The 26,483-nt window shown below is 54.3% G+C and overlaps 6 protein-coding genes across 6 annotated transcripts; 3 read left to right on the forward strand and 3 right to left on the reverse strand.

The window, feature by feature from the left end:
* Positions 1 to 889: 889 nt before the first annotated feature.
* TRIREDRAFT_23050 (uncharacterized protein) lies at positions 890 to 1,882 on the forward strand (the record flags this gene model as incomplete). The annotated part of the gene is made up of 3 exons (XM_006968060.1): positions 890 to 1,259; positions 1,373 to 1,441; positions 1,560 to 1,882. The coding sequence occupies exons 1-3, from the start codon at positions 1,127 to 1,129 to the stop codon at positions 1,880 to 1,882; spliced, it is 525 nt and encodes a 174-aa protein (XP_006968122.1). The 5' UTR covers positions 890 to 1,126.
* Positions 1,883 to 2,601: 719 nt separating this feature from the next.
* Positions 2,602 to 3,645, reverse strand: TRIREDRAFT_110593 (uncharacterized protein; the record flags this gene model as incomplete). The annotated part of the gene is made up of 2 exons (XM_006968153.1): positions 2,602 to 3,197; positions 3,354 to 3,645. The coding sequence occupies 2 exons, from the start codon at positions 3,643 to 3,645 to the stop codon at positions 2,602 to 2,604; spliced, it is 888 nt and encodes a 295-aa protein (XP_006968215.1).
* A 1,452-nt stretch (positions 3,646 to 5,097) lies between these two features.
* ypt1 (ras GTPase) lies at positions 5,098 to 6,696 on the forward strand. The gene is made up of 5 exons (XM_006968091.1): positions 5,098 to 5,177; positions 5,468 to 5,591; positions 5,647 to 5,694; positions 5,761 to 5,988; positions 6,120 to 6,696. Exons 1-5 carry the CDS (start codon positions 5,167 to 5,169, stop codon positions 6,315 to 6,317), a joined length of 609 nt encoding a protein of 202 aa, XP_006968153.1. The 5' UTR covers positions 5,098 to 5,166; the 3' UTR covers positions 6,318 to 6,696.
* Positions 6,697 to 7,712: 1,016 nt separating this feature from the next.
* TRIREDRAFT_110595 (uncharacterized protein) lies at positions 7,713 to 10,595 on the reverse strand (the record flags this gene model as incomplete). The annotated part of the gene is made up of 2 exons (XM_006968154.1): positions 7,713 to 8,574; positions 8,641 to 10,595. The coding sequence occupies 2 exons, from the start codon at positions 10,593 to 10,595 to the stop codon at positions 7,713 to 7,715; spliced, it is 2,817 nt and encodes a 938-aa protein (XP_006968216.1).
* Positions 10,596 to 17,339: 6,744 nt separating this feature from the next.
* On the reverse strand, positions 17,340 to 18,667 carry TRIREDRAFT_67360 (uncharacterized protein; the record flags this gene model as incomplete). Its single annotated transcript, XM_006968155.1, has 3 exons — positions 17,340 to 18,317; positions 18,409 to 18,577; positions 18,630 to 18,667. The coding sequence occupies 3 exons, from the start codon at positions 18,665 to 18,667 to the stop codon at positions 17,340 to 17,342; spliced, it is 1,185 nt and encodes a 394-aa protein (XP_006968217.1).
* A 613-nt stretch (positions 18,668 to 19,280) lies between these two features.
* On the forward strand, positions 19,281 to 21,913 carry TRIREDRAFT_67467 (uncharacterized protein; the record flags this gene model as incomplete). Its single annotated transcript, XM_006968092.1, has 2 exons — positions 19,281 to 21,146; positions 21,215 to 21,913. 2 exons carry the CDS (start codon positions 19,281 to 19,283, stop codon positions 21,911 to 21,913), a joined length of 2,565 nt encoding a protein of 854 aa, XP_006968154.1.
* Between the last annotated feature and the right edge of the window lie 4,570 nt (positions 21,914 to 26,483).

The following is a 26,483-nucleotide window of genomic DNA, read 5'->3' on the forward strand; positions in this document are numbered from 1 at the left end:
CCACCTCCAGCTGGAGGTGAGATGGGATGCATGGCCGATGACTCAACAGTCATTGTCACCATTGATTGTCACGCCAAGATCAGCGTGGCCCTTATTGGAGATCGCGTGCTGCTGGGCGGAATCTTGATTGTCTCTTGACTTTAACCGGGCATGGGGGTCGTTGCCAATGCAAGCAGATATATGCATGCAATTACAACTACCAATCAACTTAGTACCTAGGTAGGTAGTGGTAGCATATTTGCCCATTCGGAGTTGATGTAAACCGATAGACCGACGAGAACCTTTGGTGCAAGGTGCGCCGAGGCCTTATACCCCAGGACGAATGCGGATCATTGAATAAAACCAGTCGGTGGTGCCTTTGGTCATCACATCATTGTATGACAGCTATCGTAGGCTGCATCACGGCATGTTGGTACTACTACAAAGTCCCTTGACTGACTCTGTCTGATATCATCAAGCATGAGGCGTCCACGAGCCACCCCCAAGCAACCTCTCAACGCCAAGCATCAAAGGCTTCGTCTCCTTCCCTGTGAATCCAATTGAGCCACAGTATTCTATCTAATACTCACCTTGAAAGGTCAAGAATTGACCAGCTGCATCATTTTGCTAATAGGATTTCCCTCTCACTTATTCGCATGCCTTTCCCTCTACAAACCCTGAAACTTGTAGGTCGGTACTAATTCCGTCCTCTGACGTACGCGTACATGGTCTTAGACCCCCCACGAAGCCATTTGGGTGCAAGTCAAACCGCTGACACGTGATGTTCATCTATCGATAAGAGCACAAGGCGGGTATCCTTGGCTGGCGATAGCGAACCAACCTCGACCTGGGGTGACTGCCATAGCCTTACGTTGTGTTTGCTGCTCTTTACCTACCGACTTGCTGCCTCTACGAACCCACCTTTGCAAACGGCCATGTTGTTATAGATACGCATTGCAAACGGACCATTATAGCAGATCCATGGACGTCTGAACCGGACCAGCGACACGACACACACACAGAAGATAAAGACAACATTTATTCGCTCCCTCGTCAACCCGATACCCTACCCGACGCAAACACGCACACAGAGAGGAGCGATTCCCCCCCCTCCACCCTCCCCTCGTCGCCCACGCCCCATGCTATCATGATGGAAAACCTCGCCATTTCAGACGCCCCTCCTCACCCGCCTCCTCCCGGGGGCCCGGCTGCGCAGCCTTTTGCGCAGCTGCCGCCGCAGATGTTCACGACGGCGGCGCAGCTGCTGGATCTTACTGATAGTATGACTTCTCTTTTGGGCTGACATGAGTTGGCTGGGAACATTTGTGCACCTATGGAGGAAAATAAGAGACGGGCAAGAAGAGAAATGCTGTGCTAACAGGGGTTCACGTAGAGAAACTCATGGTGGTTTTGCGTGATGGGCGGAAGTTGATTGGAGTATTAAGAAGTTGGGACCAGTTCGGTGTGTAGTTCCTCATCCCCTGCGAGCTATCAAGCCATCCGCAAATTTTTGGGAAACAAGAAAAAAGGGGGGGGGAATCCCTTTGGTCATCTAACCTGTTTTTTTTCTTTTCGGACAGCCAACATCGTCCTGCAATCGACAACGGAGCGGATATTCGCCCCTCGTCCCGACAACCCCCGATCAGAGTACCCGTACGGCTACTTCGCCGACATACCGCACGGCATCTTCCTCGTGCGAGGCGAGAACGTACTGCTCCTGGGCGAGATTGACCTGGACAAGGACGACGACGCGCCTCCCGGGTATCAGCTGGCGGAGGTGGATGTGGTGAAGAAGCTCGCGGAGGCGAAGAAGGCGGCGGATAAGGCCAAGGAGAAGGCGCGCTTGAAGAAGCTGGTGAGGATCGGCTTTGAGGGGGAGAATCTGGGAGACATTTTCTTCTGAGCGAGAGGAAACGGGGTTTTTTTTCTTCGCTTGGAATTGGGTGTCCAATGGAGGAGAGGATATCGTATGGGAAGAAGGAGAGGTGAGGTTGGAAAGGAGGGGGGGAAAAAGCCGACAGCAGGGAATTCTTGCTCTTTGCTCTTGCAGATGGCCTTACATCTGTGAATTTCTTTGTTATTTCGTTATTTGATGCGCTGCGGCAGAAGGGCGGTCCGGTGGCAGAATATTGTGAAATGCCCCGGACCGAGGGAGTGAGGCTGGTGCAGTTGAGCTCATGTGCAAGAGAAGAACTACTATGTGGTACCTACCTAGACACCTGTATGTCCTAAAGGGCTAGATACATCTATTCTATGTAACCGCTGCTTTCAAGATGATGGTATGGAACAGCTTCGGTGGAACTTGTCCATCATCATTATGTAACTTCATTACCACAGCGTTTCTAACCCGTGAAATACTCACATTCGAAGCTGTGTAGAGAGTTCTTTGCTAGTAAATACATAATCATACAGATACCCTCTGAACGGGTAAAATATCGTTACAACGCATCCGCTTTTTTCTTTGACCGTAAGGACAACCAACTATACCCGACTCAGGTGGAGAGAGACCGGCAGACAAACGCAACCATCAACGCCAGAAGAACCAGACCATTTCCTTTTTTCTCCTTTTCTTTCAGTTTCCGCAAAAGCACGCCCACTTCCCCCCCAATTTCTCATATCTTCTCAGCAATCCCAACGGCGCTTGCTCTCAAACATGGGTATTGGTGTGTCGCCCGAGTTCCTCATCCCGCCGCCCAGCAGCCAATCCGTCAAGCCGACAAACTTGGCGCCCATGCCCTTCTCCCAGTCGCCCCCTTCCTGGGCCTGCTCAATGGTGTGCGTCAGTATCCTCCCTTCGGCATCAAAGTCGAAGATGAAGAGCCCCGTGAAGGCCTTGTGCGGATCGACGCCCCGCCGCAGCGAGGGCAGCGAGATGCCGGACCCGGAGCCGGACTCTTGGTCCTTGTGCTTGCGCTTCTCGCACCAGCGCACGACGAGCTGCTCCGGGATGGCGCCGGGCCGGCGGGGCAGGAAGGTGAGGGGCTCCGAGGTGACGCGCTCGGCGAGGATCTCGAGCTGGACGTTGCCGATGATGGGCACGCGGTTCCAGGCGATGGGGGAGGTCCAGAGGGCGGCGGTGTAGGCGACGCGGCCGGAGACGGCGGGGAGGTGCGGGTGCGTCGACGGGAAGAGGCGGAGGGAGATGTTGGGGGCGAGGATGTCCTGCGGGAGGGGGGACTGGAGGAGCGTCGGGAGGTGTTCTTGGAGGATCCGGAGAGCTGGCGGAAAAAACAAGGTGTGTAAGTAAAGAAGCTTTTGACTTGTCTGACTTCCTGCGGCCACACTTCTCCGTCTCTTGGCACCTGCTTTTCGCCATCGATGTAGAGACGATGGAACCTCGCAGGGGTTATAGACCCAAGATTGATTTTACTTACTTCTTCCCAGTTTTGTCTTGTTGGGATCCGGCGGCTGGTCTCCTCGGCCTCGCACAGCGCCAGTACTCTCAAAGTAGGTCCTCGGCAGGCTACTTCGAGTCTCGGACTTCACCCTCCGCAGCAGCAGAGCATCAGGCAGCGGCTGCTGTTCAGGGACCGCCTCTGCGGGTGGCCGCGCAACGGCCTGTGCCGGGGCATTCGCTGGGCCGAAGCTGGTGATGCGGCGGACTGAAGCGCCGGGCAAGGACCGGGGCAGCGGGCCGGTCAGAGTGTTGCGCAGGGGCGCGGCCATTGGATGCGGTTGGCGCTCCTGGGGAGGAGCCGCATGAGATTCGGAGATGGGACGAGGGTTTTGCTTGCTGCTTGTTGTTGTTTATTGCTCGTGTCAAGAGGTGCAATGGATGGATGGGTGATGCTGCGACGGCATTGGACCGAGGGGAGCCGGGGAGATGGTCCAATCTTTGTTTTTTTTATTTTTTTGACTACCTAGTAGGTACGCCTTCTTGGGGCTTCGGTAGTGCGGTCCAGTTGCAAGGCGAGGCTACTCGTACAGCGGTTCGAGTGGGCTGCTTTAGGGAGCATCGCTGCGGGGCCGTTCCGCTATTCCGGGTCACGGAAGGGACGCTGGAGTGGAAAGGTCTTGGGCTCTCCAGAGGCTGTCAGGTAAGGTAAGGTAGCCAGAGCAAGCACAAGCACAAGCACACGGAAACGGAGGAACTCGGGATGTCACGCATGATGTCACAGTGAGAAGGCAAGCCTCGACGGGCCATGAGATCATGGTGGTTTGCGACGGGATTCCCATGTCTTCCACGCCGATCCATTGTGCGCGAAGTGGTGCTGCCGATTGGGGAAAAGCGACGAGACGAAATGGCGAATTGGCGGGCATGGCTGCATCTCAGGTGATCACGGTCTTGCGAGTGCGAATCATATCTCTGAATCACATGCTGCCGCCTGGTCCAACGTGCGCTGCTCTTGTGTGCGGCAAGTTGTGGCCAAGTGCAGGCTGCAAACCCGGCGAGGTCACTTGCAGTAAGAGCATGAACATGTCGGCAAATCTCGAATTTCTGTCTGAAAGTAAGGGGGAAGATAAGACGAAGCAGTCAGTGAAGCTGCATGTGAAATGGGAAAATGGCATCTTGTGACAGCGAATGGAGGCGCTCTCCCATAAAAAAGGGTCGAGTTCCATTATTACGGGGTTGCGGTCGCAGGCAGATAAGATAAGGTACCGCACTGGGACTCCCGAGGCCGCACCAGTTGCACAGCCTTTTGGTGATAGGTAGTGGTACAGAGGCAGCAGACGGAAGTCCATCCAGGTTCTTGATGCCTCGTTCAACGGCAGTGATTCAGTGTTCTTCATGACGGAAATCAGGGATCAAAAGCGATATAAACGCTTTGCTCTCTCCGGGGTTCTTGGCAGTACCCCCAGCATCCGTCCCCTGTGTTCAGTGCTCTAGCGCAACTGGCTCGCCAATCCACGGCGAGAGGTACTGCCTCGTACCTAATAATAGCGTCAAGGTACCTGCCACTTGCCAATTCCTTACCAACGGAACTGAAACCCCCCAGCCCGAGGCTGACTGGCCGCTGCACGTGACCCGCGCTCCCACCGCCCATCCCATCCTCCCAGCCCAGCCCAAAGTCCAGCCAACGAGCTTGTCCTTCCCTGACGTACTCGAGACCTTGGCCAGCCGACGCTCCTTTGACCTCGACCAACCATCCGCCTCGATCGCCACTCGACCATCTTGCATCTCTCCAGAGCCTCAGAGCCTGCTTTCGTCTCCTGTCCCAACAGCAAACGCAACACCAACCGCCCATCATGAACCCTGAGTGGTACGCGCCCATTCCCCCGTCCTCCGTCGCTTGATTGCGATACTCTCCTGAAATGCTGTCTGTCGTAATCTGGTGCTAACGGATTCTGCAGAGTACCAGTGCCAAACGGGCAATTTCCGTCGGTCCGCTGCGTCGAGTCCATCGCTGCGTGCAGTGCGGTGCACTTCTGCTCGGTAGCAGTCCGGCGATGGGCTGGAACGATGCCTATGACGACGGCGCCTGTTCCAGACAACGGGAAGGGGATGGGAGATGAATCTTCGCTGACACGCCGCTTCCACCAACTCCAGATACGACTACCTCTTCAAGCTCCTCCTCATCGGTGACTCCGGTGTTGGAAAGTCTTGTCTGCTGCTGCGATTCGCCGATGACACCTACACCGAGTCCTACATCTCCACCATCGGTGTTGACTTTGTACGTCAAGCCTCGTCTTCTGTCGAGATCATCAACTTGCTAATATCTTTGGCAGAAAATTCGAACGATAGAGCTCGACGGCAAGACTGTGAAGCTGCAGATTGTAAGTTCTGCGTGTATCCTAGTACACTGATCTGATGCAGTCGGCTGAGACTTCTCAATCATTTAGTGGGACACCGCCGGCCAGGAGCGTTTCCGAACCATCACCTCTTCCTACTACCGCGGTGCGCACGGCATCTGCGTCGTCTACGACGTCACTGATATGGACTCCTTCAACAACGTCAAGCAGTGGCTTCAGGAGATCGACCGGTATGCCACCGAGGGCGTCAACAAGTTGCTCGTAGGCAACAAGAGCGATATGTCCGACAAGAAGGTGGTTGAGTACACCGTTGCCAAGGTGAGTTAGCGCTCAGCTGCAGCCTGGTGTCACTCACCAGTCACCTGCGTCAAATGCTGCCTGGCATCTCCAGGCTGCCGTCTCTAGGCCTCTCGGCTCTCCGTCATTCTGAAGCTAACGGCCGAATCCAGGAATTCGCTGACAGCCTGGGCATCCCCTTCCTCGAGACCTCCGCCAAGAACGCCAGCAACGTCGAGCAGGCTTTCTTGACCATGGCTCGCCAGATCAAGGAGCGCATGGGCACCACGACGGCCAACAACACGAAACCCAGCGTGCACGTCGGCCAGGGCCAGGGCGTCGGCAACTCTTCCAGCAGCAGCTGCTGCTAAATGTTTCGTGTGTTTCTGCTTTGTCGTGGCCCGAGAATGGTGACAGGATGATTAGAGCAGTATGACTTCCCATGGGGAAACGACTGGACCATGTTTGTTATGACATTTCCCTCCATGATTCTAGGGTTTTCTCAGTTTGCCCCCAATTTCTGCGCATTAGAGTACATCATGTCTCATTGGATCTCGCCCCCTTCGGACGCACGCACGCACGCACGCACAACGTGGCAATCTCGCTTGCTTTCTAGGACAGACACATTGGGGTCGGGCGGGAAAGGGAGAAGGACGATGAAACGGGAGGAAGGACGTGATACTGATACACTCTGGGAACAAGGCGCAAATATCAAGAGAGACGAGGACCTTACGGTTGCGCTAGCTGTACTTTCACGTCTTCCCTTTTTGCCCATAATGACCTCCTCCCACAACGAGAGGTTTTCCATTTGGGAAATTAATGGACGCTGATGGAAATTGTGGCCCCTGCAGCAAGCTTGTTTTTTTCTATTATCTCGGTCTCTTTATTTCTTCCTTTATTTACATTGGTATTATCTGTTTGCTATTTCCATGACTTTTCACTCGTTCGTTCACTTGGTGGTGCTCCGTTGCGAAAGGCTTATCTGATTTTGTGTCTTTTGTAGCCTTGCTCTTAATCTTAAGGGACATGGCATAGGTACCTTGATCCTCTAGGCTGCCACCATGTGCAAAGTCCTGAGAATGAGGGCTGGTAAGTCATGTGTAACCTCGCTCGCTCGCTCGCCTGGCAAGACAAGGGGGTGGTTTGCCGAAGCGAGAGCGATAGGGGGGAATGACCTTTTTCCTGAATAAGGGGCTCTGTCATAGTACCAAGAGTATCTGACAGCATCAAAGGGGGGAAATGGTGAGATCAAAATGTGCGCAGTGCTTGAGATGACACTGGCTCTTCGTTAATGAAAAAAATCGTAATTGATTAATGTGTAGGTATCTGAACGGTCTGGCGAAAACTCAACAAACAACTGAAAAGCCATTTCGCAGCATGTCGCCCCCAATATCCTCTATAACTTTGCAGTACACTTGTCTAGGTATATTCGTGTTTGTATGTTGCACCCTGATACAAGCCAGATCACTCCATAATTCCATCTAGAACAAACGCTAACATTCGAACGCAAGAGGTCATGAAAGACCACTTCAATCAGAGACGGGAAATGGGAAAGATGATCAGGGCAGGCGTAGGTAGAAAACAGTGGCATGTAAATGGGTTCATAATTCGTAATTGCCAGAGAAGCAGCCCAGCCACAGGCCAGGCGCGACTCATGGCAAATCAAGACGTTGCGTGATGAAGACAAACAATGATGACGGAAAAGAGAAAGAAAGAGAAGGGAAAGGTGGCAAAGATAGCACGCGCAACGCTCGGCATGGGCACCGCTATTCCAAGCCTAGAAACTTGAGAGCTTTCCGGGTGTTATTCTTCGGCTCGGCGGGTTTCAAGAACATGGGCATGAGCCTACGCTCCTCCAAATCCAACTCGGTGTCTTCGCAGCCACTATCAAAGGTGGCCATTGATAGCGGATCACCACGGAGTTGTCGTCGCGTGAACCCGCGGCCTTGCACCGTGTCTGACTGGGGAGTCAAGATATTGTCCGTGAATGACTGGCGCCGAGAGGATAGCGTCAGCGATTCGGGGCTGGAAGTGGCCCCAGCCGATGTAGGCGACGGCTCGATTTCAGTTGACATCGAGAACCGGGTAAACAGGACATCCAACGGAGCGGGCTTCGATTTCCTGCTGTTTCTGTTGGGCGAGGTTTTGATCTGAGGCGAAGACTCAGAGTCGCCGTCCTCGACCTGGATATTCCAGACGGTAGATACGAACTTTGCAATGTCTCTGTCAGTAGCTGTAGACGCAAGCAAGAAGTTCGCGTTCGAGACTGTGATATCCGAGCTCGATGGCTGTGGCGATAGGCTGAGCGTTTTGGCACCCGCTTTGGCCCCGATGGCAGGGCCTCCAATCTGTGTAAAAGGCAGACGATCTGGCTTGTTGGGGTCCACAATCTGGGCCACCTTGATGAAGTCCACGCCTGCCAACTTTTGCAGAGCCAATATGGTGTTTAAATGTTCAGGAGGGTACTCCAACATGAGGTACCGAATTTCTGGGTGGCGTGCCAAGTACGTTTCAAGATGGGGTATAAGCAACGTCGCAAGAAGGTACGGGTTGGTAAACGGGTTATCGGACGTCTGATTCGTCAGGGGAAGAGCCGTGAATGCTTGCATGGCATTGGCAAGTAGGTACCTGTTGGCCGGTTAGCCTCTCCGTTCACCAGCTATACCGTGCGCATATCGTGTAAGGAAAACCTACCGGAAATCTACCCGACCGCTGCGGCCCTGGCGGTCGCTCGCTTTCGTGCCGATTGACTCTAGTCGCTTGATGATTCCGGACGAATACACTCTATCCACATCTTGTTGAGACCCAATCGCCAAGATGTGATCGCCTCTTCGGCTCGTTTCCCTCTGTGAACCCTGAGACTCTGGTTCTCGAAAGACCGGCTTCCACATCCCACCGAACTCGGGAAGGACAGAAAATTGGAATTGACGGTAGCCCTCAGATTCTGGGGAGAAGTACTTGCTCAAGATCGATCGAAGCGAGTTCTGGATGGCGACGGCAGTCTGCCCAGATACGATGTCGAGATCGCAGAATCTGTTCTCTTTTGTGTTGCAGGGAGGCGGTGTTTGTGCTGGCGTCGGAGGCCGAACGACATTAACGGTGGGAACGATTCTCTTCGGCGGATGCACTGTTCGTGTGTTGGTGAAAGGATCCATATCATCATCATCTGCCGTATTCAATACAGACGTCTCGTGGGCTCTGTCGTGATATCTTTGGTCAAGTGCGGTTGGCTGGTGAAGAGTCGTTGCGCCGGGAATGCCCGAGGATTGCCAAGAGGGCAATGAGGAAGGCGACAGGATGGGATAGCTGCCAGCCTTGAACGACTTGATGACCGAAGACAGCAACGGGCTGGGTGTCTGATCTTTGAAATACACGACTAGGTCTTCCAGCCAAGGCAGTAATGGCTGGAAGTGTTCCTCAGCCCCCAGAAGGACTCCAGAGGTGTTGTGGCATTTCCTCATACTTCTATCCTGGGCGTTTTGGTCAACCTTGGTCGATGGTTGTCGGCCTTTGGATCGAATCGTTCGTCGTCGATCGATATAACTGATCCTCCGGATAAGCGAAGGCTCCTCTGAGCCTGGGATCATGAAAGACTGGGAGCGGGGGGCAGCATCTTGCTCTGCTTCCATCTCCGTGGAAGCTCCTGAAATGCAGAGGTCTCTCAACTTGGCACTGAGCGGGTAGATTCTATCCAAAGACCTGACTCTGTGCGGCGCCCCCTTAGAGCTCGAAACTGACGCGCGTACGTCGGATGTTGTAGAATCTCCGCTGCCCCTTCGGCCATGGGTGCGGGCATTGAGCAATTCGGATCCGGGAGAGAGCATGTCAACGTCGCGGTGCACTCCAAGACTCGAGCCGAGAGGCGATTTGCCAATGATGCCACAGGGAGACGCCGGCCTGATATCCGCAGAGTCCAGCGCCAGTTCCTTTGACGGTCGGTTGTAGTCAACAGCGGCAAATGTTGGCGCCTCGGGGATCAGAGGGCCGCCGTCATCTGTAGCCTCTTCGTCCTCAACCTGCGCGCCAAAGAGAAAGAATGGAGCGGCGTCGCCAAATCCATCTGAGTAACCGTACAGTGGTAGGCTGAGACTTCGCGGTCGAGTAGTCGCGGCAAGGTCGAGCAAGTCATGTGGTTGTAAGTTGGCTGTCTGTCGGTCCAGGTCATCGGCGGCTCTCATGGCCCTCGTTATGGGATCATTGAACTCTTCGTTGAACGCTGCGGCATCTCCAGACATGGCGTGGCTGTGAATCTGGCTCTTAGCCTCAAGACCAGCCAGACCGTCCTTGGCCAGCTGGGTGTAAACAGCCTCCGCTTCGATCCTGTCTCCACTCGTCTCGTGCTTCATGATGGCTTTGATACAGAGGGCGTGGGCACTAGGCGTGCCCCCGTTAAGGAATGCCAGTCGCTTGTTCGACGTCGTAGCGCCATGTAGGAAGCAACGTGCAGCTTCATGACGGGCGGCAAGGGCATCGTGAACCTTTCTAACGTAGGTCCGCACCTCAAACTCCTTGTCCGAATCATCACTGGAAATGTAGCACTGAACCGCGGGAAGGATGAGTATCTGGGGTGAGGTTGGCAGCAGTCGGAGCTGAGTTGACACAACGTCAGGGGCGCCTTCGAAGGCAACAACGCTGCCATACTCGTCCATTCTGACGTCCGCCATGGCAAAGACTATGTTCTGATCGACGTCCAAATCAAGGCGGGACGCGGATAGATGAAGGAAGAGAGTGGCTCAGGGAACGGGAGCGGAGCCGCAGAAAGTCGGCATGAATTTCTCGGCTGTTGATTGCACGCAGGGCCCAGGGCCACGGCGGAGGTGCTGATGGAGAACAGGGACGAAGTGGAATGGCGGTGGGTGAACGGCCTGCTCCCGCCGTGTTTCAGTCTTCCTTTCCCTGGTTGTCCTTTAGATGTTCGGTGAAGGCATGACCACAACAACGCAGCTAAGGCTCCCAATTCGCCGAGACAGGTGAAGCTACGAGAGCCCGAGAGCTTGTCGGGAGCTAGAGCTGCGCTTTTCTATCGGCAGCGGCGAATCCTGGAAAATGACAAGTGACGGTAGGAGACGTCAGCAGGGGTAGCGAAGAAAGGGTTGACTTGCAGGGCCTGGATGACCAGCAGCAAGGAAGTGGGCAGGACTACCGAGTACGATGGGAGAAGCCTCCGGGGGGGCAGTGAAATCCTAAAAGGGCGATAGGAATGGTCTTGAAGAGAGGAGCAGAGAGGAGAAGACAGGAGAGGAGGTGAGAATCAAAGGAACAGATGGTGGACAAGAAGCGAGAGGGGGAGAACAGGCGAGCATCAGGAGGAGGAGGAGCGAGTTGATGTATGTCGACGTCAGGCTGGTCAACGATGGAGATGCATGAGGATCTGGAGGTACTTCGCAAGGTACCGTAAGGAAAGGTAAGGTACCTTAGGTACACTCTTCGCTTGGTGGCACAGAGCAGTTTGTCCCAGCGTCGAATCAGAGGCGAGAGAGCTTCGTCCAGAGCTTCTGGCGGCTGGCAACAGCTGCTGCCGCCGGGTACCTGGGCATGCTAGCACGAGTGCCCAATACCTGCAGATCGGTGCAGGCGGCGAGCGTCGCGGAAGTACCGAGAAAGATGCAGAAAAGGTACAGGTACGATTACGGAGCACGGAGCAGGTCGTCCTGCATTGCACTTGCCTCAGACCGCACTGGCCACTTGGTCTGCACCTGCCTCATATTGGTGGCCTGTAACACCCCGTACCTGCCTGAAGAACGAACAGAGAGACACAGCACAGCACAGAGGGCGAGAGGTAGGTACATGTCCATGTACAGCCTGAAGAGCAGGTACAAGATATGGGCGCACAGGACCAGGTACAGAGTACGAACGAGTGCGCCCAGCCTGTTGCCAGCGCCACTGCAGATGTCGTGCGTGTGCGAGCTGTGCTCATCGTGCAGGTCGTACAGAGAACCTGTCCGGCAAGCGCGTGCACTAAACGGCAAGTCTCTCGAGCACAAGCCGGGACTTGACCACCGACTCGGCTCTGCGCCCCACTAGAGCAGCAGGAGCAGCAGGGATCAGCTTGGCCCAAAATTGGAGCTTCATCCATCGCCATTCTGGTTGGCGCCAACATGAAGCTGTCTGGTGTGCTGTCGCCCGTATGACGATGGATGCACCACTTTGTACTAAGACGACCACCTTGCTGCTCCTGCTGCGACCATGACCAACCCCAAGCTGCTTCTGCTTCCTCCTCACACCTCTTATTGCCGTCAAGCACCACCTCAGCATCAACATCACCACGAAAGATATGTCCGAGTCTGGAACCACCCCGCCTTGCCTGGCAAGGTAGACAGACGCTCGTTGGCAGCGGGTGCGTTGGCGCACGGTTTGCTGGCCGAGCAAGGATACGGCTCATCAACTGCTCTGTCCGTGTGTTTCGTCTTCTTTCCCTTTCTTCTTCGATTCCTATTATGGAGTCGCTGTTGCGCGGGCCATGGTACAAGCAGTATCCGATCCACGGAGCATCAACCACTCCGTTCGTCCAGTACTTGGGGCAGATGCTAATACTACCTACTCCTCCGCATTCCTCGAGACGGAACAACAAGAAACAAAGACACGGCTCGGCCAACCTGAAAGAGAAAATGGAATTTCATCTGTCTGATGCCGCTAGGCCTCCGGTCTCCATCCTCCCATCTCAGTCCCTCGGCCGACGCGGCCATACTGCCATGTCCAATTCGCCAGTCTTCGTCTGTTCCTTCAGCGAGGTGGTTGCATCGCGAGAAAAGGAGACTTCGAAGTCGCTATTTTAGGGTTTCTGATCTGACAGTACATGTTGTGTGTACCCTTCCGGATCTTGGTGGGAACCAGGGGTTTGTTCTTTCGGGCTTGGGGTGGGCAGGACGCGAAAAGTGGCTGACAGGGGTATTCTGACATGGGGAAACGGCGATGCGAAATGGAATTGGACAGTTCATCATGCCCCCTGTGGCCAACGACCAGGTCCTTTGGACGCCAACAACGACAGAACGTCCCTACGGGAGCACAACCTGTCACCTCAGCAGCACTTATGTTTGGCTGATCCGAACATGCATCACTTCAGGTTGCAGAGTGCCCGTTGGTTCTCTCGCTAACAACTCCCAGTGCACATGTCATGGAACAAAGTCGTCTCCGACCATCTCACCCCATCGCCTCCAGAGGATTCAAGACTCAACGCACCATTCAGCCCACTCGCCCACACTCTCGTCAACCGGACGCCGGGGACCCCACACAGCCAAGAGTCGCTCAAGAGACATTCTTGCAGGCGACCATTGGACAGCGAGAGGTAGTACTCCGTAATACAGGCTAGTGGTACTCGTACTCACACCTGCAGAAACATTTAGCCAGCGGAGAAGTCTGGCGTTGTCTCGACCAACACAGGCACCAGGGACGATCATGTCTTAGACCCGATCGGCAAGAACAGCCTACTTGTACAATGGCGCTGCGGAACTTGACTGTCGCATGTTGAAGTGAGTCAGCATGAAGATACAGTCAATGTGCAATCCATGCGGGATAGGACTCCTGCGAGAGACTGGCAAACGTCCAGTCAATTACTTGGCATAAACGAAGAACGCGCCGTGACACACGATTGATATCATGTTGGGCATCGCCCTGTCCAGACGCTGGGATTGGGGGATCGAAAGGACAGCTGACCTCGGTCTAGCAATCGTGACGCACTGCTTCATCGCCGTCACAGCTCCACCCGTTTCGATTGGCTACACTCCAAGGATGCAGCCGCCAGCGTCCGTATTACCATACCCGCGCTTCGGGGAGGTGTTCTCGGGGAACATGACAGTTTCAAACCATCACCCGGAGCCAAAAAGGCACGGCACCAAGCACGAACTCGAGGTTCGACCGCTAAATTCCCGGTGGTGTCGGTCCTGGTGGTGGCAGCACCACGACCTCTGCAGTCAACTAGCTGTCTCCCGAAGACACCAGGCGACATCCTTGCACGCGGACGCAGTTGAAGCAGCGTGTGCGTTTGCTCCCCAATCATGATTCAACAAACAGACTATCAGCACTTGCCAAACGATGGTCAATGCCAGCAAGGGCGAGCTGCCGGCTTTCCCACCTAAAGTCTCCGGCATCTTGAGTCCTTCCTCTCGCCGTTGGGTGCGCATCGCTCACAACATGGTTGCGCTGAATGTCCAGATCCATGCATTCGGCGGCCTATTCTTGCGCATGTCATATCCTTGGCTTTCAAAGACCTGGGGAGAGACAAATCGCGAACTGTGGCACCAGGACGGTCCTTTGTACTACACTTGCAGTCAACAGCTCGTCATACATGCATCTTGACGCCCTTGGGTGGACCTTATCCGATTGAAAGGGTACTAGTAGTACATGTCGTGGCGAATGTCTGCTGAACTTCAGTTGTACTAGACGGCATCAAACGCCAATTCTCGTGCTCAGACGTGGACTGCTTCCATCCCATCTCCAGGAGGTCACGCCTCTAGACCAACTCCGCCAGCACTTTCCCTCAGGATGATCACGATCACACTTCCCAGTACTTGGGGAGTCCAACAGCGCCACCAAACCATGTAGTGTGGCTTGTTTCAACTTTCTCGTACCTCGTAAATGCTGAACGACGTAACCCAGGGCCTCGATGAAACATGTTGTCAACAGACCCGAGCCACCAGTACACCGTCATCAACTCACACAACTCCTGAACTTGGCGCTTCAGTTTCTAACGAACCGTTACGCCGCTTTGTGCAAACTATGAAGCTTAGCCAACAATAAGCAGGGGCAAGGCATCAAGTGACGCTCGAACGTTCATTTTGTTGGGCCCGGAGTCCCAGACGATTGTCTACTACCTACCTATTCAAGATAACATGACCACTGCTCAGAGCAGCTTTTGGCGTTTGTCTGTGGAAAGGGACATCTCAACAACATTTCCAGTGTGGTAAATAGCAATAGCGCGATACGTCATCTCTGGCTCGTCTCTACCATCAACACTTTCATGCTCGGGCTTTGTCCCTGCCACAGGGTCATTCCTGTACCGCCTTCGAGTTGAATGTCTCGCAAGGGATGAAGAGACCTTTCATGTAAGAGAATTGAGAACACATGCGACCTTCAGAAACGACGAGGGCTCAGCCACCTACAGAGGTACTTCATGTTGACTACATGACATTCAAGTCCCGGCAATCTTGCCGTCTACAAAAGACAACATCTATGAGGCAATATTATGTCAGTCAAGGCAGATTTTGCCAGCAGCACCGCAAGTCCCATAATGACCTTGGGACGCTTCGCTTGCAAGTGGCAACATTCAGTTTGAGGTCTGGATGCCACGTTATACAAGGTACGTCTGCTGGCATTTCCAGCTCATATTCACGTTGCAGGAGTTCGCAAGCGGTGCTCTTCGTTCATCGGTTTATTGGTCCAATATGTCAATTCCCATGACACTCAAAGTTTTTTCTGTACTGACTTACCTGCCAGGTAACAAAATCCGGCTGCGACATGCTTGTGCATCTCAAATCCGAAGCCCAGGACTTGTCTCGCGGGGACAGCTCAGAGGCCATCCGTTCGGGGACGGTCCGCCGCGATACAGACACGATCTTGGTGGTTGTGAGCGAGCCAAGGGGGGTCTGTGCTTCAAACACCAATTCAAGGTCGTTTCTGGGAGATTTGCATCAAGAGGCCCTGGTCAAGCCTCGTTGTACCCAACAGACATTTGGCTTTGAGCCCAAATTTCAGCTCTCGCTTAAGCAACTCTCTGTCAACGTTCAAATGGATGCAATATGAAACACAGGCCAGAATCAGGCAGGCTTACCCTATAGTATGTAGGTGTTCCGGAATCGGTAGCATCTTCGCTTCCTCGGATGACCCAGCCTTGACCTCGGCGACATGCTGCCGCGGCCAGCAGCAATCTCTCTTTGTTGCTATTCTTGCTTTCTGAGTCGAGTGTCTCGCAGATGAAGCCTTTTGCCTGGGTTGAGCTGCGGCTAACCGGGCGACCAATAGCACATGCCTTGGAGATGGGTGCGCAGAAACCCCTGAAGCTCCACAATGCAAGGATCTCCAAGTGTACATGTGCCGGACCGATGGCGAAGCAAGATAATCTGGCAGAGCAATCAAGCAAGTAATTTGCTATGCGCGGCCAATACCTGTGTGCACCGACAGAACTGATGGCTGCCAAGGGTTGCCCGTCAAACGCGTAGTTGTACGGGGCACGTTCGCGCAACTGATTCAGCAAGCGTTGCAGCGTGGGTTTGATGCAGTTGACCCTCGTCTACGACATACATACACATGGTCCGCCGGCAGAGCAAACACGATGTGCAGTTGAAGTTGGTGCAGGCCACATTCGGGGAATGTGTTTGAACTACTACTAACACCATTCGCTACTAACAAGTAGCCTCGAACTGCTGGCCATGATGCCACAAGCACGATGCCTTTGCCACGATGTTGGAAGCGTAGCGGAGTGCTACCGGAGGTTCAGAACCAACTTCAGCTAGCCTTGTGTCATTCAGGGATAGAACTGGCCCTTGACCAGCGTCTTGTCCATCGCAGTTCATCAGTGCTAGGTGCCTGATATCGGAAGTAGTAGGCATTTGTATGTTACTCTATTTGTCTAGATATAACTTCGCAGCTCCGGATGCCGCCGACTCTCGACCCTTCTTTCATCACCATGTTGCTCCCCCGGTTGCTAGTATTGCTTCGCTGTTGTGTTACCTCATTTATTTCACTACTTGGGTTAGCCATCGGATGTCGAACAAAATGCGGCTGAAAATGAGCCGTCGCATCGCCCCTTTTTCCAACCGGTACGTGTGGCCTAGGAGGCGATGCGAGCGAATACAAGTGGATGGCTTTGTGGTAAAAGAGCTCTTGTGTACATACAAGGCCGTTGCGTCCAAGTACAACATGTCATGCGTCGCCTGCCACCGGATCTCTATCCACACGAGATTGACATAGTGAGTGACACCTCATCTTACCTATCTCTCACCAATCAACAAGGGTTCTTCACTTGTTAAAAGGGGTGGTGGTCGAGGACAAGTTGCGGCGACATATCAGGTATTGTGGCAAGGTATGCACGAGTACTCACATGCAAAGGTAACTGCACGTTTGCTTGCCAAAGTGTCGCGAGAAGAGTCGGTGAGTATGGTTTACCGTTGGATCGTTTCATGTCAAATGCAGTGGATGGATTCAACAATCACGAACCTCCGTTTGCGGCACCGAGGTAGTATATCAGAGGATGGAAAAGCAGGTAGCCGTCAAGGAGGATTTCGGCGCCAACGTGTACACGTCTGGAGACAACCGCGGCCGCCCAACAGTCAACCCCTGAATCGAACATGCTTGACAGATGAGGCGTCTTGAAATTGCGACTACGTATCTACTACCTAGGCAGTATTCGTCATGTTTGATTATTAGCTGAGTGAGCTAGACTGAGCTGCATCACCCGATCAGTCCTCCATCAGCTCAGCCAGTTCCGCCTCCTCCTCTGCAGTCAACAGGCTGCCTCCCCCGGGTTGAGCTTCCTGCTCCACCGGCTTCTTGGACTCTTCAATCTTCTTGACCACCTCGTCCAAGTCGCCCTTGTTCAGGGGCCACGTACGAATGGTGCCATCGATGCTCACGCTGCAGACCTTGTCAGGCAGCCCTCGCGAGTCGCGCAGCAGAATCAGATCCGTCACCTCCTCGTAGTGCCCCTCAAGCGTGCAATACAGCTTCCCCGAAGCCCGGTCCCAAACCTTGACATTCTCATCCCGGCCAGCAGTGATGACCCAGCTCTCGGTGGGGATCACGGCGCGGACGTAGTCGCCGTGCACATAGACATCGTCGGCGGCAAAGTTGCGCGCGCGAGACAGGCACTTTGCGGTGCCGTCCGCGCTGGCGGTCCAGAGATCGCCGTCCTCAGCGTCGACATCGAACACGAGCTTGTAGACGCTCGTGTCGTGCTCGGCGATGGTGAGCTTCTCCGCATCGGGTCGGTCGTGGAAGGCCTCGGGCAGCTGCTCGAAGCCGTCGAGCGTGATCTTCCACCTGCGGATGTGAGGGTCGCTGCTGGCGCTGGCTACGACGACGGCGTCGGGCGTGCTGAGGACGGGGTCGACGGCGATGTGCTGCACGGCGAGCATCGTCGTCGTCGGGTCCTGCAGGGTGTGCAGACGCCTGCCGGACTCGATGTCCCAGACGAGGATCTTCTTGTCCGCGCCGCCGCTGATGAGGATCTCCTTGCCGGATATCCTGGCGCAGAGGACGACCTTGACGAAGTCGGCGTGGCCGCTGAATTTGCGGCCGGGCTGGGCGGTCTCAACGTCCCAGGACCAGATGTCCTTGTCCCAGCAGCCGGCGAAGACGGTCTTGTTGGCGGTGCCGCCGACGGCGACGCACGTTACGGGAGCCTTGGGGCCGCGGTAGGTGGTTTTTGTAGAGCCCGACTAGTAGTAGGTATGAAGAGACTTGGATGAGTGAAATGTCTCCTCGTAGATACGTGAAGCTGTAGGCGGCAGCTGGTGAGGAGTGGCTTACTGAGAGGTCTATGCGGCGGACGAAGCCTGCCGATTCGGCGATGAAGATGGCGGTTGAGGGCGAAAAGGGGTCTGGGACGGCAGCGAGGATCTTGGACTTCATGGCGATGGGGTCGCCATTCTTGTTGCTGGACTTGAGAGCCTTGCGCTCCCTCTCAGCGTTGGAGGCACTACGATGCTTGTCAGTCGAGGCGGCGGGAAAGTATTGGCTCGGGGACTCACTCTGTCTGGAAGAAGGCGTCTCTGTCTGAGGTTTCCATGGCGGATGGTTGTGAGGTTTCGGATTTGTAAGTTGAATAGGAGTGAGGGAAAGCAGATGATAAATGGTTGCTGAGGTGAAAAAGGGGTGAAGCAACGCCAGGTTTATATACGCTTCTGATGTTCAGGAATTAAGTCTAGGCTGCCGAATAACCACCAAATAGAATCGTGATGATCAGTTCTTTTTTGTTCTGTTCATCAAGAGGATGCAGAATGGGCAGACATGCAAGTTGATGATTAGGTACCTAATCTAGGCTCCGACCCAAGGTGTCGAATCTGATGGACCTACAAAGGAATACCTGGACTACTAACGTAGTAATGGAACCGACAGCAAATGGCGGGGCTTCAACTGCTAGTATTACTTAGGCCATTGGGCTGCTGCCCGCTGAAAATCAACCGCGGGGCCGCGCGACGCAAGACTTTAATTGACAAACGCGCTCAGACGCGTCTCCCCTCCATTCGATATCACAGACGCATCTCCAAATCTGAGGCTCTCGCCAACTCTGCAGCTGAACCCGGCTCAGTCGAACCCGAACTTGAGCTCTTCAGTCCGCCACCAGATGACCCTCTGACCTCACCATCCTCCAGAACCCGACGAGAGCTCAGTCTTCGGCAATGGACTCGACCGGCGCGCCTCGTCCTCGCCCACGGCCTGCGCACACCCAGGGCACGACTCGATGCGCCTACACCAAGGACGGCAGCCGGCTGGTGACGGTGGGCTCCAACAACACGATCCGGCTCTACAAGACGGGCTCCGACGGCGAGCCGACAAACATTGACGACTGCCAGGAGCAAAACGTCGCCGTGGCCGCGGCCCAGGACTTCTTCGTCGTCGGCTCCGAGGACGGCACCGTCAGCCTCTACTCGCTGGCCACGGCCAACTTCGACCGCTTCCTCGTGCGGACGTCGCTGCCCGTGCGGGACGTGGCGCTCTCGGGAGACGCGCAGTGGTGCGCCGTGGCCAGCGACGAGCTGACCGTCAAGGTCGTGAACACGCAGGATATCAAGCAGCTGCGGCACCTCAACGAGCACGGGCGGGCGGCTCGATCCGTCAGCCTGGATCCCAACGGCCGGATCGCCGCCTTGTCGTGCGTCGACGGCATCATATACATCTATTCGCTGACGGCGGACCAGCCCGAGCTGATACACAAGGTGGACGGCGTGATTGGCGCGGGGGAGGCAGACTCAGAGGCCTCGGTCAAGGCCGTTTGGCATCCGGACGGCAGGGCGTTTGCGGTTGCGACGCCGACGCGGGACATCCAGGTCATCTCCAAGAACGACTGGGAGAGGCAGCGCGCCTTTACCGACGGACACTCGGCCGACATCACCGCTCTCGCCTGGTCGCCCAACGGAGTCATGCTGGCGTCGGCCTGCAAGGGCGGCAAGGTGCTGGTCTGGGAAACCAGCACGCAGAACGTCATCCAGCGCTACGACTATTCCAACGTCATCGACCTGGCGTGGCACCCGTCCAAGAACATTCTCTCCTTCACCACGACGGAGGGAGAGGTCTACATCTACCCCGACTTTCTCTCCGACCAGTTCTCGCCGATGCTGAAGCTGCCGGTACAGCCAGCCCCTTTCATTCACGACCCCCTCTTGGAGATTTCGGCCAACAGAAGAGCTGCTGTGGCCAACGGCGCGAAACGTGATATTCCTACACGCCCTCGCCGGGACTCTCTGGGCAGCCTTGACTCCTACCTGCAGGACGAGAACTATGCAGATGGTGATGACGATGGCTTCGTCGTGGACGACGACGGCGCTGGGTATACCGTTGGCCAGAAGCGGGGCTATGTAGGCGATGATGTTCTTGGCGGTGCTGAATACTCCAACAAGCGGAGGCATCTCATGGAACCGCAGTATCACGAAGCCTTTCAGCCTGGATCGACGCCGTGGAGAGGGAACCGCAAGTATCTCTGCCTGAACCTCGTCGGTTTCGTCTGGACGGTGGATCAAGACGGGCACCATACCGTCACGGTTGAGTTTTACGACCACGAGTTCCAGCGGGACTTTCACTTTACGGATACCTTTCTGTACGACAAGGCATGTCTCAATGAGCGCGGCACCCTGTTTTCGTGTCCCCCAAGGGATGACCAGCCGGCAACCATCTTCTACCGCCCTCACGAGACCTGGACGCAGCGGACCGACTGGCGAACACAGCTCCCCAAGGGGGAGGCCGTCACCGCCATGTCACTCAGCGAATCCTTTGTGACGGTCGTCACGAGTGCCAACTACGTGCGCATCTTTACGCTGTTTGGGATCCCATACCGCGTCTATCGCCCCAAGAGCGCGCCCATGGTTACGTGTGCGAGCTGGAGAGACTATGTTCTCACCATCGGCAACGGCCCTGTCACCGCTGACGGCAACACACGACTTTTATACACGATTGAGAATGTCAAGAGAGACGAGATTTGCCAGAATGAGGATACGGTGGCGCTTCCTGAAGGCGCGACATTAAAGAGTGCCTTCTTTTCTGACAATGGGGTTCGTGTTCAAAACTTACATTGATATCTTGCATGGATGACATTATTAACAGTTGGTTTTTTTACCAGGATCCTTGCATCTATGATTCAACAGGCACATTGCTCACACTGCTGCACTGGCGTCAGCCATCGCGGGCGTCGTGGGTTCCCCTATTAGACACCAAGCTTCTTCCCCGTCTCGCTTCTGGACGCAAGAGCGAGACGTATTTCCCCATTGCCGTAGCAGAGAACAAGTTTCACTGCATCATCCTCAAGGGTGGCGACCAATATCCATACTTTCCCCGGCCCCTGCTCTCCGAGTTTGACTTTTCTATTCCGCTACACTCATTACCGGAACCAAAGACGAAGAAGAACAGGGTCGATGGAGAGGATGCGGTAATGGACGACGACGACGACGGTGATGATGACGAGGAAGAGGAGGGCGCCGAGACGAGGAAGCTGGAGCAACAGTTTTTGCTCAAGGGCGTGCAGGCGGCTCAGCTCCGTGACCTGGTCGACGCCACTTCCGGAAGCCATGCTCAGCGGTCACTGCTGTCGCGGATCGAGCTGGAGATTGACAAGACGCTCCTGCAGCTCCTGGCGGTAGAGTGCCGCGAGGGCGAGGAGAGGGGCATGCGCGCGCTGGAGATGGTGGAGCTGATGCGTGACCGCACCGGCCGGATGATGGAGGCGGCGTACAAGGTTGCGGAGCGGTACGGGCGGACGATTCTGGGGGAGAAGATTCGGGAGGTTGGGGAGAGTAGGGTCAGTGGGGAGGATGATTTCTGAGTGTGGCGGGAGGAGGAGGGCTCTGTTGGGATGCATGTGTGTCGCAACTTTGCATGATGCTGCACGGTGATGATTACTGGGTTTTTCTTTGGGTTGGCGTGGAAGGTTGATGGGATTACACTCGGGTTGTGGTTGGGTCTATGAGCCAGAGGAAAAGGTGGTTTGATCAATGCTTTAATGTAAGACAAGCACCGAGATGAAGGACTGGACATGACATGTCTTGGTCATATATGTAGAATGCTGACTTGATGCTTGATGGAGAGTGGTCTGTTGCGTAGATTAGATACCAAAGCAACAGCATCGACTTGTCTGGTATATAATTCTCTCTCTCAAGAGGCCTCTGGTTTATAACAGTCTCGCCGGTTTCGTAGAACAGAGACATGGCTGTCTGTGTGTTATATGACTGATGGAATATCTACCCGGGACGCTCACGATATGTGCTGCTGCCCCCTACCGATTGTAGACACACACGCTCTCTCTCTCTACATCTTACAGAATAGCAGTACCATTCAAACAGGTATCGGACAAGACAGGAAAGCTCTTGGACAAATTCGGCGTTAATGAAACGGTGCTTTTCGGTCTTCATTTTGGCAAACAGGTGGTTTCTGTAACCTTCACAAAGTTTGGGGAGATAAGGGACTTTTGCCGCAGTTTTATACGTCATATGTAAGAGCTACGATGTAAGATTCAGGACGAACGGTGTTTGGAAGAGCAGGAGCTTTGACTTGAATTCAATTTTCCCCTTTTCTTTCTCTTCCTTGTACCGGAATAACGAAAAACGAATTTTTCAAGCTTCTGGTGCGATAGAAGCACTGGTTTTGTCGCTCAAACGAAGCAAAATCAGGGAACAATAGGCACCTGAGATATGTAGACAAGGCAACCAAGTGTATTCTAGGTGCACTTACATCACACGGCTCTGGGGGATAGAACTGACTGTGGCTGGAACTATTAAAGCTGCAGGAGACCCTTGTTTTCTCCTTATTTTTTTTTTCTTTTCTGGCAAAAGAAGTAAATGACCAGATAGGAAGAGAAGGAGAATCTAAACCTTTCTCAGTTGTGGCTAAGTAATAGTTGGCGGCATCGTGCATGTGGTGGTTTCACGAAAAGAAAGAGAGAGGAATAGAGATAGAGAGAACATCTTGCTCCTTTGCCCGTCCCGAAGCTTTTGCACAATTGCCCTCCGCATCAAGAGACGTTTTTCCCTTTGTAATGACGACGAGGAGGAGGTTTGTTGAGCTATTGTGTTGTCTGCATCTCTCGGGCCAAGTTTGTGCCTTTGATTTCTGCTGGTGAGTGTTGTTGTTGGTTCATACTGTACATGTACATGACGAACAAGGAATATGGCGAATTGTCTGAGGTATGCAGCCGGGTTGGGTTCTACTAGTCTTTTGCTCGGATGTTTGCTCTCTTCATCCCATCTTTGTCTCTTTGTGAAGAATTTGAAATACTCATGGCACATGACTGGGGCAGGCGTTTCCGTCACAAGGAAATGTGCATTCATGTCCGGTTCCTTGAGCCTACTACTACTTTTTCTTCGGGCAGAACAAAGCTGGCAGGAATCGTACATATGCCGCGCGCCGCTTTGACGGGCAGTGCATATCCAGTTCGTTTGTCTGATTTGGCGGCGTCCCGAGATTGGGCAGCGGTTGTTGGCGCCCGCAGCAGCTTTCTGCATGTACATGTAATACCTCGGTTGCTCTTCCAGTCTGGTACTTTGCACGAAATCGTCAATCAGGTCTGCTTCTTGTGTCTGCGGTGAAGTAGGCAGGGTTTATGTGCAAAGGAGGAGAAAGAGGAAGTCTGAGAGTCGCAAGGACGGTGACGTTCTAGGGTTAGCTTTCGGAGGGCTGAGGATCGTGGGATGTCCTCCTGGTTTAGATGCCGATGATGGCAGGGAATGGTACAGGTAGGTAGTCAAGGAACACCAGGTGCTTCTTCGAATTCTCCTTCAAGGACATGATGTCGATATCCAGTGCTTCGCAATGCAACCGTGATGATGCCGCATACTCCTTCGATTATGGATGGAATTGACTGGCGGAAAGGGGCATTTGCTCGTACTGCCTACACATCTGTTGGCCCATCTCGCTACTCCGTATCGAGTGGTACGAAGCTGCAGCAGAGGTAGCATTGCCTCCTATCTCGAGCAGACCAGACCCGAGCGGAACTGTTCCCCTCCCGCAACTCGCATCCCTGCCGGATCGGTGAGAGTCGTACTCGTACTTGTACCTACGCATCGTATGGAGGTACATATGCACGCACGGGCGGGACAAGCGGCCAGCAAATGAAGCAATTCGTCTTGTGTGGTGCCACGGTTTGTATGCTCGGCCTAGTAGTATTGGGCAGATTGGACCCGGCTCGATGTTAGGGGGAGATTTGCAGAGGCAGACAGAGAGCAGCGCAGCGTGGTATTACTACTACTAGGTATGTAGATGGGCAGTTGTCGGCAACACACATTGATCCGTACCCTGTGCTGATCAACAGCAGCGAGGCGGTCCGGGAGTCCTCTTTGAGAAATACAGATTGCACTGTTTAGGCAACTGAAAGTAGGTGGCAATCTGGGTTGTGCGTCCATGGCGGGCATCAAGGGCTGCATGGGCAGTTGATCTTCGCATGGGATCACCAACCTTCATCTCTGCTTGGCCATGATAGGCTGCTTGTGTGTATCACGGAGGAATACTCTGAACCGACGTGGTAGAACATTCAAGTCCGGGCTAGCCCCGTGTAGCCCCAAAGGCAGCTTGAGCTTTGAATCTGTCTGGAACCGGGAAGCATGGGGGGAGGGAAGCAAGGAACTGGCAAGGAATAGGACAGAAACGCACAGACGCAGAAAAAAGGGACAGGAATGGAACTCTCCTTTGCTCCGTATCTCCTGATTGAGACAGATGGGGGATGGGGATGAGACGCCGCCGACGTAAGACTGCGAGCTACCAAAGGCAGCTTAGCACGGACGAGCTGGATAAAGGGTTCATGTGCCATTGCTTTTTTTGTCATGTGAAAGTCGAGCTGTTGGTGATGCAGCTGTCAAAGGGAGAGAAGGACAGAGGGAGGGGCACTTTGACGAGAAGGCTGTCGTGCTTTTCCCCTGCAGGATCAATCGAACAAACAAACAAACAAAGATGGTGTTCGTCATTGTTCTCATTGATTCTGCTTCTTCCGTCCTTCACTCCATCTTCTATTGCCTAGCCTCACGTCCTCCTCCTGTGTTACCGTACTAGAAGGCCTGTCAGCAAGCCACCAATACAGGCCTTTGTTATTATGGGGGGACTTCTCATCTCACCCCTCAGGTAAGATCGATCTAAAGTACCTGGTAATGATGCGCCCAGCCTAGTGGACTGACAGCAGTACTGGCTTTGTCTGGCTGCTGAAGACGAGGCATCTGGTTGGTGCTTTTGTGGTGATATCTCGAATGTTCCGCATTCAGCCTCTGGTCTTGGCCAACGTAGCTTTGCTACTGCTGCAACATTCACCTTGGTGAGTCTCCAATTGGACGGTGAGTATCAACTGGGGAAGCCTCAGCTGTCCACTTGAACGGTCAATTGTATCTGCGTAGCCAGTGATTGGTAGATGGGCTTGCTTGGATTCATCAACCTCCTTCACCAGCCCTGCTGCTCTTTGTCAAGTCTCTCTCCTCCTCTTTGTCGTGCTACCTACAGCAGTATTACGTACAGGGCGCTCCCCGTATTACCTAAGTCCCTATCTCGGCAGCTTGTCAAAGGCCTTTGACAGCTTCCAGCGGCCGATGGCTCCAATCAGTAAGCTGAAGCGTGCTTTTGTTGACATCCAAGGTCATCGGTTTGGCTTTGATACGAGCGGATCGGGATCCGGTCATCAGCCTGTCACTGATACGCGTACCAGCAGCATCGCCCGAGCTCTCTCAAACGACGGCTGGCAGTCTCTGGTACTTGTATCACCTGCGCTGCTGCTCTTCCAGCCCGAAGTTGCTCTCTGAAATACATACCTTACGTAGGTAGGTATGTAGGTATCCCGGACAAGGCGTACAAGACAAGACAGCTGCCGAGAGCTCCATTCGTCCACCGCAGCTCGGCGACCAGAAGCCACCAGCAATCCAACACGAGCACACAAGCTCCGCGCGGTATCCAGTACTTGTCGCCCGCTTAGGACCCCCCAGCCGACGTCGCCGACCGTCTGAGGTACACCGAGGTCGCTGCCAAGTATCCCGATCGGAGTGTTTCCGGCAGATTCTCGAGCGAGTATCAGCTACAGGTACTGCCGGGATACCATCCCACCCTCCAGCGACGGCGGATTAGCTAATGCACGGGGCAAGTACCGCATACCGATCCAGCACCTCCATCTCGCCGCCCGCCATTTGCAGCTCGTTGCAGGCGATCCCACCTCTGTAAACGACTGTGGCCGCCCTGTTGCACCGACTTCGCCGAGGCTCGTCGACCGCACGCGAGTTTCTGCGCTTCTTGTTTCGAGCTGTGCATCGTCGTCGTCGTCTTCGTTATCTCCATCATCTTCATTATCTTCGTCGTCTGCTCAACCGAATCAGCTCACCGTCTTGCGTGTCTCCGCCTGGCGGTTCTGCCGTTGCGGCGAGCGTCACCGC

Source organism: Trichoderma reesei (assembly GCF_000167675.1).
Source record: "Trichoderma reesei QM6a unplaced genomic scaffold TRIREscaffold_21, whole genome shotgun sequence".
NCBI lineage: Eukaryota > Fungi > Ascomycota > Sordariomycetes > Hypocreales > Hypocreaceae > Trichoderma > Trichoderma reesei.